The sequence below is a fragment of the Rhipicephalus microplus genome, unplaced genomic scaffold (assembly GCF_043290135.1).
Source record: "Rhipicephalus microplus isolate Deutch F79 unplaced genomic scaffold, USDA_Rmic scaffold_320, whole genome shotgun sequence".
NCBI classification, from domain to species: domain Eukaryota; kingdom Metazoa; phylum Arthropoda; class Arachnida; order Ixodida; family Ixodidae; genus Rhipicephalus; species Rhipicephalus microplus.
The window spans coordinates 7,624-20,297 of NW_027464888.1; the positions used below are offsets into that span (position 1 = coordinate 7,624).

Genomic DNA, 12,674 nt, shown 5'->3' on the forward strand with positions numbered 1-12,674 from the left:
GAATTCAATGCTGCTTTGAAACCTTAAGCGAAAAGAATGTTGGACACGTATTGGTATTGTACGATGATTCACATCAATGGTCGTCAGCCGCGATTGTAATACGATCGTATTACGAGATGCGCGCTTAACGCGGGCGTCACACGGCCACTCTTGATCGCTATTCAGCTCGATTCAGTTGAACACTACAAAGCTTCAGCTGGTTAACTCACACAATTAACGAATGAGCCCAACGCGATGAAAATATTATATCCCTGGCTCGATAGCGATAAAGACAGAAAATTAATTTTACGTATGTAACTCGGGAAAACAGTCCAAAAGAAGCCAAAACCAATGTGTGACCTACTATAAATATACATATGTACAACTGATTCAAAGAGCTGACGCACGTTTTTTTCATTATTACTTACCGAAAACGTAAACATAAAGTCAAGGCTTCCAGGTGTGACCAGAGCAACTGAGTTTGTCTCGTACACCTTCATAAAAAATAGAAAGAAAAAAGGTAAAAAATAAAATAGAAAGAAAAAAGGGGACAAAGTAAAGCAACGCTATAGGCGCGAGCGCTGCTCCTACGCGCATGGTGAGTGGCTTCCCCGCAAGACATCTGAACCCAAGATGGCGTACCTTGGCGCAACTCTGCTACCTAAAGATGGCATATACAGTAACTCTAACGTGTGGCGTGACTTCATGCACTCGTTCGCTTCCGCTGCACGCTCGAGGCACTCTATCGCAGCGCCTCCAAAGTTCACCAATTTTCTTGCGCAGAACATGAAATAAATGCTTTGTTCACTCTCTCCACGCGCAAGACTATCGTTTTTCGACGACATTTGCAGATTACATGCAGATACGGGGCCAATTTTTTACTAGGAAGGACGCGCAAGTATTCATGTTTTCAGAAACAATTATGACAAAAACTCTTTTCGAGTATCGGTTCGAATATCGAATACCTGTGCACCGTTATAAAGAACCGAAGCTTTTGTAGAATTTTATTGCCACAAATTATCAAAACTTCAGCGGTTTGACTACAGCGCATACAAAATCTTTTTCGTCACGAACTAATAGCGAATTCCCAAGCCGAAGAAATGACGGCCGTATGATACGTTTACACGATGAACACAGTTTACTTGGTTGGTTGGTTGGCCGGTTCCCCAACACCTTAGCACAAACTACTCCGAAGCAGGGGCAATGCGCAAGGTGGTGCCTTGTTTATAAAAGCGATTCACCGACTCACTGACAGGTTTTAAATGAATGAGCTGTATAAGGGCTCAAACGCTACTCAAAGTGATAAAGAGCAACGTTCTATACAATGTTATTTGATTGGCTATTCTGTAGTGACCGGTGCAAACCATCGCTAGGCTTCGCCCATAAAACAGGCGGTTCATCATTTTCAAGATTCCTTTAAAATTCGAATAAGTTTAGAAATAGAGTGTTTCTGCCCTTGTCAGTAGTGTATTATTTTTTCAAAAACAAAAGGTAATTTAGGTAACGATCTTTGAATCATTTTATTTCCTATGTTCAAGAGCGCTAAGGTTCTGTAGAAAAGAGGGGCGGAGTAAAGTACTCCGAAAAACTTTTTTCCCAGCTTCCATTGATTCACGCAGCTCAGGCAAGGCCCGGGCCGTGTAAAGCACGTTGATATTTGGCTCGTACTACCAACGCATGAAGTGTTCTCGTGGTCTTCTTGGAAATTATGAGAGTTGGTGAGATGTAGAAGAGGTACCGTTTGGATTAGCTTGGAAGAGGCAGCACCAAGCAGTCTGGTTACCATAAATAATATATAGCTTAAATACGCTAATGAACTTGTTCAATTGGGATATTGGAATATCCAAACGATTAGCTCAGATCTCAAATCAACCAAGTGTTATAGCATATAGGGTTACTTAAACTAATATACATAATTAGCATGAAGACCAGCCAGAGGATGAAGTCAACGTGAGTTGAGATCCAAGGCAAAAGCAAGCACCCAGTCATTTCCTTGAAATTGTCTCGCAGGAGCAGAGTTATAGCTTTAAAACAGGGGTGGGAAACTCACCTCGACCAGAGGACGAAATGTCACCCAAAGCTGCAAATTAACGGAAAGCATTTCCCATATGTCATATACACAGAATTTTTTAATGGGGAGTAGTGTCAGGTCTTCACAAACATACCAATAACAGTCTCCACGTTTACGCAAATCAGCACACTTATTGTGATGAGCGCGATTATAACTCAACACATACTGACCGCATGGGTAGCCTCAAACAAGTGCTAGAGACCAGTGCCGTCTCTCCAGGTTATCCGAACCAAGCTTTATTAACTGGGATATGTAAGTAAATAACGCGAGTGCCATCTATCAAACTATAGCGAACGCTTCGCAAGCCATGCATGGCCAGCTTGTCTAACATACGTGGGCTGTACTCAGGACTGCTGTTTAGGAACCCTGCTCAAAAAGGCGAAATTGTCGATTTAAGTATCGTATATACGAAAAGTGAAAAACTATCCCCAGATCGCTTTCAACAATAAGTAATATTTTCGTTTAAAAATACAAAATAAAACCTTCCAGAATGAACTACCAAACGCGCGTTGAGCACGTGTTGGCCACAACATTGTTCATTGTGCGGAAGGAGCGCACTGGATTCCAGTAAGAACTCGCTGGCGATGAGCGGCAGAGTTCGAGGCCATCTGCCCAGTCCCGTGCCGCTCCGTCGCTTGCGTCATCCGTGTCGACTAGTAGTTCATCAGGTGCGGATGAATTTGAACGCGTGTCCGCCCAACAACCGGATCTCGTGCTTGCATGGTTGTTGGGCGGGACGCGTCCTCCTGGTGCATTCCGGAGCACCGTGTGTTGCTGACAAGAGGTCTTGAGTCTCCGTCTTCCTTCTTCTCCTCTCCCAGCTCCTGCAAGTTTAACCTTTTGCCGTAAGTGAAATGAATAATGATCGATTAGTGTAGCAGAAAACTACAGCTACTTGCGTTCCTAATAATCACCACATTCAGTTTATAAGGAATGCTCCCCGTCAATTGTTCTCTTCATATATTCGGCAGTGTGAATGTCGTTAAAGTTCGCAATGTCACTTTTCTTGATGTGTTTGTACAAGCCCAAGTAATTACACGTCAATCGCGAACACAAGTAACGGGATTTCGGGCGACCAGGCGTTAAGGTTTCGCAAGCACAACTATGACGTGTACAGTTTTGCACTCCGACGGGCTATATTGAGTGGCCACAAGAGCCTCGCATGAGAATGACCGCGATAGCAAGTTGTAGCAAAATCAAAATATTGAGCAAGCTCGTACATGGTGATAAAAGACAATAACTCACGAATAAAAAGCCAATACACACAAGAAATTAGGCAGTATATAGGACAAAAGAATGAGTAAAAAGCACCAGCCTTCAATTGTTTTGTGTGTTCTTCGTAACTAAGATTTCTAGAAGTTGATCCTCTTTTCGAGCGTCTGCTGTACGAAAAATGTACTCCACTGAAACGTGCTCTTTAACGAACTATAGTGTAATCGGAATCTCATCGCTACGGCCTCGCGCCATACGTTTCTGTTTTCTTTTATCATGCGCTTAAAACAAGTGCCAGTTGCTACAGCACTTGCGTTGTCTTCTTTGCCGTCTGTGCAGCAAATAAGCAAAGTTGCTTTCAGGCATATAGTTTACCATATACCTACTAAAAGAGCACCAAGACGAATGACACTGTAGTAGTGTACAAGTCACGCTTGCACGGCTACCAACGCGCATGTGCAACACTCAATCCGCTTATCACAAGCCTCCTTATAATCTCGGCTGCATTACTGAATAAACTGCTTTTGTTCCCCGCTACTCGTCTGGCATACATAATGTCAGAAGTGGGCACGGCAGTTAGTTTCTGCCGTGCAGCAAGCTTTTTCATGTAACCACAGCCATGAAGGAGACAATACGGGACGAGCATTCCTCACGCCCAAGCCCGCGAGACACGTCCGGACCACCTAGAACTGCAGACAGAACCATGAGTTCGACACTGCTACCACCCCCTAAGCCGCTTGACACCACTGGCGACGTTTACCATAACTGGAACATATGGATAAGTGAATTCGAACTTTTCGCAATAGCAAAAAATCTGAAGGCACAGCCGCAAGATGATCAAGCCGGTACATTTCCCATGACCATCGGCGAAGAGGCAAGGCGGGTTTTCCGAACCTTTATATTTGAAAACGAGGAAGACAGGAAAGATCTGAATGTCCCAACCCGGAAGTTTGAAGACCACTACAAAGCAGTTACAAACCTCAATTTCAACGAGACCAGGTTGGGTTCCAGAAACCAGCGAGAAGGCGAGTCGTTTAACGATTTTATCACAGAGCTCAGAATTCTAGCAGCGCTGTGCGAATTCGGGGAGCTTGAATATAGGCTTCTACGCAGTAGAATAATCCTTGAGATACGCGACAAGGAACTTCAGCAGACACTTATCCATGATAATCGCTCCTATGCCAAAATGGTTGAGATTTGCCATGCTAAAGAACAGAGTAAAGAACAGGTCGCTGAAATCCGAGGCTACACTTATTTTGAATCTGAAAAAAGCGTCGACGCGGTAGAAGAAAAAACCGCCCCCTGCCCGAAATGCGGTTCCAACATCACAGATCTCGAAGATGTCCGGAAGTGGGGAATTATTGCAAGAAATGTAACGGTCGAAATCATTTCGCAAGCGTGTGTCGCACTCGAAGCATGGAAACGCGGTCAGAAGGACGACACATACGACAGGTAGAAATGACCGACGACGAAGAATACTTCCTGCAGACGTTGGAAGTTCACGCGATCAAGAATGATGAGCACTGGGTGGTGACGTTGAATGTAGCTGGTTCTATGATCACGTGCAAAATAGACACGGGAGCAAACTGTTTTGTCATACCAGAATCTGTCTTTCGAAAGTTATCAGTGGCTCCTGCGCAAAACAGTTCTGCTACCTTGCGTACTTTTTTCAGTCACACAGAAAAAGCAAGCGGAAAGATAAACGTTGCTGTCTCTAGCAGCACGCAGAGCACCAAAGTTACGTTTTTTGTGGTCGCTCAAGAGGTGCCTGTTACACTAAGTGGTGAAGTCGCTGAGAAACTGGGCCTAATACAACGCATAGATGCAGTCAACGTCGAAACGTCTGACACGTTGGTAATCGGATTAGATGATATTTTCCAGGGCCTAGGACAACTTGAAGGCTTCACCTATCGCTTACAGCTTAAACCATATGTACCACCAACCAACAAACCCGCAAGGGAAATTGCCGTCGCCCTTCAAGAACCAGTGAAAGCAAAGCTAGACGACATGGAACGTGACGGCTTCATCACAAAGGTGAAAGAGCCGTGCGTGTGGTCCAGCCGTAGTAATAAAGAATGGGAAGGTACGCATATGTTTGGATCCTTCAGATTTAAACAAGGCGATTTTGCGAGAGCAATACCATATGCCTACTTCGGACGACGTACTGCCGCGGCTGCAAGGAGCCAAAAATTTTTCCACGCTCGATGCTGCTTCAGGCTTTTGGCAAATAATCCTTGCCGAACGCGTGTGTGCACTATGAGCCGTTTGGAAGGTACAGGTTACTACGCATGCCATTCGGCATCACATCGGCACCAGAGGTTTTTCACCGTGCCATGCATAAACTGGTTGGAAATTCGGCTGGCGTAGTGGTCGTGATGGATGATATATTAGTCTGGGGAAAGACGAGGAAGGAGCATGACAAAAACTTCACCGCCTTGCTTGAACGCCACAGAGAATGCGATTTAAGGCTCAACAGAAAGAAGTGCCAATTTTTCAGTCCAGTGTACGTTACCTGGGCCACCTCCTCACTGCAAAAGGACTCTCATCGGATCCAGAAAGAGTACAAGACATCATTCAAGTACCTGCGCCGAAAAACCGTAAGGAGCTTCAAATATTCCTTGGAATGGTCAACTTTGTATCGCGTTTCATCCCAAACCTGTCTGTTGCATCCGCGCATTAGTTAGAGCTGCTTAAGAAGGACGTCGCATGGACGTGGACAGAAGCGCAGAAAAACAGTTTCCAAAATTTGCGAGCTAGTCTTGCTACAGCGCCAGTACTAGCCTACTTTTACTTGTCTAAAGCATTGAAATTGTCTGTATGGCGTCGGCGCAGTCATCCTACAAGATGTCCACCCCATAGCCTAATCTTCCCGATCTTTAACGGCAGCGCAGCAGAAATATGCACAAATCGAAAGAAAAACCCTAGCCATAGTTCATGGCTGTATGAAGTTCACGGACTACATACTCGGACAGCCATTAGTCACAGTAGAATCTGGCGATCGGCCGCTTGAATCAATTTTCAAGAAACCACTCTGCGATTGCCTTCTTCGTCTTCAGCGCATGCGCATCGTGCTACAAAGATTTCCCATCACCGTGACATACAAAGCGAGAAAAGAACTCTCTTTGGCCGACGCACATTCGCGTTTCCCTCAAAAAACAGAGCTGGTGGATGAAACAGAACAATTTTAAGTCAACGCTGTTTCTTCGTTACCTGTTTCAGATTGGCAGCTCTCAGCATGAAAGCAGAGACCAAGAAGGACACACTCATGACCGAGCGCTGCCGCTACGCAAGTACAGAGTGGCCCCAAAGCAAGCAGCAGCTGCCGGATGCCTTAAAGCCATATTGGAGCTTCCGGGATGAGCTCCACGTCGAGGACGGGCTGCTTCTCAGAAGTAACAAGCTTGTCATTCCGCCAGCAAAGCACAGAGAAGTTCTCGGCCTGCTCCGCGCTGCACATTGTGGCGAAGATAAAATGAAGGCAAGGGTACGACAGGTAATGTACTTGCCAAGTATGAATGCTAATATTTCCGATGTAGCGAAGACAAGTGCTGTTTGCGACAAATACAAAAAAAGAAATGCAAGACTTCCCATGATCAGCCACGAGTTACCAACTCTGCCAAGGCAAGTTCTCGGGGTGGATCTTTTTCATCACGAAGGCAATGAATACGTCATAGTCATTGACTCTTACTCAATTTTCTTTGAGATTCGCAAGCTTAATCATGCCACCGCTGCTGTAGTAATCAAAGCAAGTGCAAAAATTTTTGCAACGCATGGCATTCCAGCGAAGCTGTGCAGTGATACCGGCACACCTTTCAACAGCAGAAACTTCCACGCTTTTACGAGCAAATTTAATATCAACCACGTCACGTCTAGCTCGTACTATACGCGCGGTCAGGGCTTAGCAGAACGCGCTGTACAGGAAGCTAAGCATCTGTTAAACAAGTGCCCGTTTTCCATCCTTGACTATTACAGTGCGTTGCTGGAATGGCGGAACACTCCGAGGGATGAATGGCTGCAATTGCCAGTTCAAAGCCTCATGGGACGTCACACCCGAAGCCAACTACGGGTCCTCAACTGTCACATGGAACCGATGACGCTTACCACAGAAACTGTTCACCAGCGACTGCAAAAAATATGACATAAACAGCGCTTCTACTACAACAGAACTACAAGGAGTCAGCCAGACCTTCATAGCGGAAACCGAGTGTCCGTATATGACACACGCCGCAGAGCATGGGCTCCAGCCATAGTGGTCGGTCCTGCAGGGCCCACGCGATCCTATAGGACTGCAGACAATGGGCAGCAGCTATGCCGCACAAGAGAACATCTTAGGGCCACAGAAGTCTCGTCGCTTGCCCGAGAGTCCCCAGCAGAAACCAAGCAGCACCATCAGACTCAACTCAGGTGTTTCGAAGTAGTGAGCGCATACGCCGAGAGCCGCAACGTTATCCATTGCCAGAACGTCACAAATAGCAAGGCTATCCATGTTTGCAAACAACAAATTTCCTCAACGCTTGGTTTTTTTGTGTGTGCTATGCTCTTTTTTTGTCCCAAAGAAGGGAAGATGTAGTAGAGTGCAAGTCACGCTTGCACGACAACCAACACGCATATGCAACACTCGATCCGCTTATCACAAGCCTCCTTATAAACACGGCTGCATTACTGAATAAACTGCTTTTGTTCCTCGCTACTCGTCTGGCACACAGACACAAAGGCGATGATTACTCAAGTGCGAAAGGGAGAGAGAGATAGAGAGAAAATGCATTCGTATGTCGAAGGCAATTCACAATGTTTGGAGTGTCTCATCTCCAAAAGGCGTAATGAGTAATATCTAGAGTGCATCTGACTTCACAGCGCTGTCAGAGCTTGTTTCTTTCCTTTAATATTACACGTAACGTCACCAGGGTGTAGCGTTAGTCGAATAGTACAATCACTTTAATTTCGATGTTTTTGCATCAGCAGGTAATTAAACTTGCCACTGCATTAAGACAGTTTTTTTACACCAATGCCCAGCAAAACGATGGTAGTGCCAGTGATGTTGAGGTCAGCATCTTTAATCAGCCTAACCAACGTGCTACCTCTTCGTCAGTGTAATATTCGACATTTCTCTTCATTCACTGATAAGGATCAACCGCCCCTCCCTTCGATATCACATGTCCTTATTTCTGCAGAACTTCTACAAGGAAGCAACATAGATGAATATGCTGGTGCACTGGAAAAAGCTATTTCGAAGCAGTCATGTGCAGCACCGTTGCAGAAACATTGTAAAAATACCTCTATTTCATTGCTGTCCCAAAATGCGATCCAGCTGGTGTTGGTCCTGGAAGCGCGTTGGCTCGGATTCTGGTTGCGGCCAGATGCTTGTGTGCTCATCGCCATGCCCGTCACGACCCTCTGGAAAGCCTGCAGTAGCGCTTCGAACACACTCTCGAAGCGCCTTTGGGCCCAGGTGCCGCACCCGTACTGGTTTTGGTGGAAGCACGGATACGCGTGCTCGTAGAGGCAGAAGTCTAAGGTGTATTTCCGGGAGACAGCTGCAAAAATAGGTTTATTACCTTCTCTTCAAGTCGACGGGATTTCAAGTGGAAATTGGGTGCAGTATGGTTTCCGTCACTTTACCTGCGCGTAAAGACGTCGCATTGGCTGTCGCAGAAACGCGCGCGCCACTTGAGGAATATACAACTAGTGCCGAAGTAACGTGGGCTGACTAGCTACGCCTAAATAAATGCCGCGTCGCAGGACTGGAATAAGTGGAATGAAGGTCGTTTATATTTGTTGCCTTATGACCATATCGAAAATTTGTTAAAGTGTCAGTAAAAAGAAAAACAGTTTCATTTTCAAGACAGTAAAACTCCCGCCCTCGCATAGAGAAGACGATTAGGAAGCGAGAAAATATGCCAAAAGTGAAACGTTGATGGTGAGGCCACCTTGAATTTTTCCAAATTTCGCTGCAACGTCGGATACTTTGACGGCGCCAGTAATGACCTACGTAGTGTCGAATAAATCAAAGATAAAGTAAAATCTTTGGATGTAGGCTTGGCCTTAATACGCCAAGTTTGAGCAAGTTGTTTTAAGCCAATTGTGGCAAAATACGACAAATACACTTTCTAATGCATGTCACACCATGCACGTAGATATTCCGAAAAATAAAAAAAAAGCGATTATCACCTCTCTTTTTCTTTTAATACCACACCAATGATTGTAATATTAACAACTTTAGAGCTCTCTAAGTACAGTCCACCAATTGAAACTGTTTTATTGTTTATCGTCAATGTCCCTTAGCAGTGATGGGGCTCCTAACCATCGTGAGCGCATTTTAAAACCACTTTGGAGGACCACGGTCTATAAACGCTATATGAAATGCGCACTAAGGGGCTCTCTGGCCATCGCGCATGTATAAGTAAATAACCATAAAAGGTCGGGTAATGCCCTGATGCTCTAAATGTGGCCGCCTGGTTAAGGAATCAAACCATGAACATGGTGTGCGTGGCAACTGTTAAATTAGCTTAGAGTGTTCCAAACTATATGATCGCGATGAGCAAACAAGATTTTGATGTTTAATTGGTTTGGCGAAACCACGTCTGTTTGCTTGTCTGCAAAAGTTTTGCTAACATTCTCTCATTGTTTCGAAACACAGAGGACAGGTGAAACGTGAAAACTATTTTTATATTATGCGGGGTCCTTCATCGTGCCGCTGTATTGAAGCAGTCGCTTAAAGCACACAAATTTAGTAGTTACACAAAGTGAGAACATTTGTACGGCTTGCTTGTGTAGTACTTACGGTGCTCAGCTACTGATCTGAAGTTGGCAGTTGCCCTCTCAAACGCTGCGGATGCATTTCGAAAAAAGTGAAAGGGTAGAAGCCCGTCTACGGCGCAATGTCAGTGAACGTTAAAGGCCACCGAATGTTCGAAACTTCCGTACCCTGACGTACGGTGATCCTCATTTATTACCGCAGCTTGGAACATTACACAGACGACATCATCATCATTATTTTTTTCTATTACCGAGCACTTTGTTTTGTGTAGTGGTTAAATACATTCGAAATTTGGCAGAAAAAAAAAACACACACTCCCTGCTATCTGCGATGCATACAACCATTCCAGGGAACAGAGTAGTGCTGGGTGACTGATGCTTCACGAAACAGCGAGAACGCGTTGTGCAACGCGTGCTCCTTTCACCTGGCCAGCCGCTCATCCTGTCTTGAGATAAGTGAAAAAAAAATAAAGGCAGCTCTGCCGGAACAGTCCAAAGTCTAAAAGAAGTGCAGAGCTGGGTAGCCTTTTTGGTTTGTTTTCATTTTTCTCTTTGTTTGCTCCGCACTTTGTTTCTAGCTCTGTTTCCGAGTTTTCTTTGGGTTTTTAACTCTAGTTCCACCTATTTAAAGTTTTCTATCTCTACTTCTATTCGTTTCGAGTTTTCTTTCTACTTTTCCTCATTCTGTCATTCCCTTTCTATTTATCCGTTGCTTCATGAAAATTTTCATACGTGGTTTGTGTTGTGATGCTCTTGTAGCTATATTATTAATGTCCACACTTTATATCCCTATTAAGGTTCTCAAGGGTCAAGAGCAAGAAGAACTTTGGCGCGACCACGTGCTCAATATGCTACATCTGATTTGGCTGCGTTACGCTAAGCGGCAGTGACCGTATACAACCACTTGAACCCTTTAAGTTCTCCACTCTCAATAAAGAAAGCCCCTGACGCACCGGCGCCATCGAGACACCTCAAAGACGATTCACCTTTGTGACGGGCGACCAGAAAGCTTTTCCAGCCGACATTTATTTGCTCTCCTTTGCGCGCCACAACCCACCACGTTGGTCTAGTGGATAAAGCATTCAGCTGCTCACGCGCAGGTCGCGGGATTGAATCCAGGCTTTGGGGGATAATTTGCGATGGAGGCGGATGTGAGCGTGGCCCGGGTGCTTAGATTTATGTGCTCGTTAGAAAACCTCGGGGTGTTAAAATTTCTGTTGCCCTCCACAATGGCGTCTCTAATAATAGTATGCGGTGGTTTTGGGACGATAAAACATAACAAGTGTTATTATTATTACTTTTCATGCCACTAAGAACTCACGTCTGCTAACTTGGGATTTTTATTGCGACGGCCTCATAAATATGCTTACGTCATGTTCCTGCTCGTGTGATTGATTGAAATGCTTGCGACTGCCGTCCCGCAACTGAGAAATCAAGTGGCGAGGGACTAAGCCGAACCAGTCACAACTCAACGAAAGTGACCATTTGTGACCAGCCGCACTGCGACTAACTTGGTCCTACCACCGGTACCAGTCACAGGTGCAAACAAGCTTTCGTTTTGCAGTGTAAATTAGCGGAGCTTCCAGGGTGCTTACCGGTGTTCCAGCCACTCTGAGCGACCCGCTCTCTCCAACCCAACGAAGGCACAGTGAAGAAGCTGGGGCCGATGTCCGAGTAGTATTCTTTGCGCCACATTTTGTGCACCGAGTTAGACTGCGTGTGTGCTTGAGCAGCGCTAAGAGAACCCCGCATGGGAAGCAAGCCCATGGCGATGTCAGCGTTGCCGGAGGGATCGGGCTTCGGCCCCTGGACGTGTTCCACACATGGTGGTCAAAGTTTAACTCAGACTACACAAAGTGGAGAAAAAAAACATGGGCGCCAACCAATTGGTGACATGTTAGTTTGTAAACAACCTTAGCTTATGAGGAAGAAACAAAGACTATGACGGTCGTTTTTGTGTGGCTGCGATGTTTGTAGAATATCACAATCAATCCAATTAGATATAGTGTTATGTCTTGAGTGTTACGCTAAGGCACGCAAGAAAATGGTTTTTAATTTGGAAGTTTACAGACAACTTGGTTTGCTGGTAAAGCTTCTGAAACTGTGAGAACTCGGTCCACCCGTGACCGACAGCCGAGAGGAGTTGCCAGAAAAATCAATACTAAGGGAAATGCGAACACTGAAAGCGGCCAATGATGCAACATCAGGTTTTTTTGTGCTCAATGTTTGGATGCACCACGCCGTATGAACTTAACAGAATGCAACAATCGATGTAGTCATTTGACATTTGGATATGAAGCCGTCCTGTGACAACTGATCATTTTACAGAGATGTAAGAAGCTCAAACGTACCACTTTAGGGGGGGGGGGCGGGGGAGTGTCAAAAGAGGTGGTAATGTGCCACGCCTGTTGAAGCACGAGCAAATGTTTGCCACTGAGTTTTAGGTGCATGTGCCTCTAGCTGTAGCGTTCGTTCTGGACATGACAGATAGAAGTACGTTAATAAAAACATGTGAAAAAAAACAGATAAAAAGGAAAAGAGAGGAAAGAGCATGCCACATGTGAATGTGAAACACTATTAGTGCTAAGAAGGCTCTGGAGCATCGCGTAATGAGGATTTCTTCACGCACTAAAAGATCCCGATAATAACTAAACGA

General features: G+C 45.2%; 1 protein-coding gene across 1 annotated transcript; it reads right to left on the reverse strand.

The window, feature by feature from the left end:
* Window positions 1–1,972: 1,972 nt before the first annotated feature.
* LOC142793679 (uncharacterized) lies at window positions 1,973–11,713 on the reverse strand. Its single transcript, XM_075885797.1, has 3 exons — window positions 11,614–11,713; window positions 8,537–8,796; window positions 1,973–2,874 (listed from the first exon to the last, which is right to left on the reverse strand). The coding sequence occupies exons 1-3, from the start codon at window positions 11,711–11,713 to the stop codon at window positions 2,704–2,706; spliced, it is 531 nt and encodes a 176-aa protein (XP_075741912.1). The 3' UTR covers window positions 1,973–2,703.
* Between the last annotated feature and the right edge of the window lie 961 nt (window positions 11,714–12,674).

What these genes read in the sequence shown, in the direction of transcription:
- LOC142793679 (XM_075885797.1), bottom strand. Translation starts at nt 11,713, where the DNA reads ATGTGGCGCAAAGAATACTACTCGGACATCGGCCCCAGCTTCTTCACT. An exon ending in TCAGAGTGGCTGGAACACCG is followed by an intron (nt 8,797 to 11,613) that starts GTAAGCACCCTG and finishes CTATTTTTGCAG; the next exon opens with CTGTCTCCCGGAAATACACC. An exon ending in GGGACAGCAATGAAATAGAG is followed by an intron (nt 2,875 to 8,536) that starts GTATTTTTACAA and finishes TTAAACTTGCAG; the next exon opens with GAGCTGGGAGAGGAGAAGAA.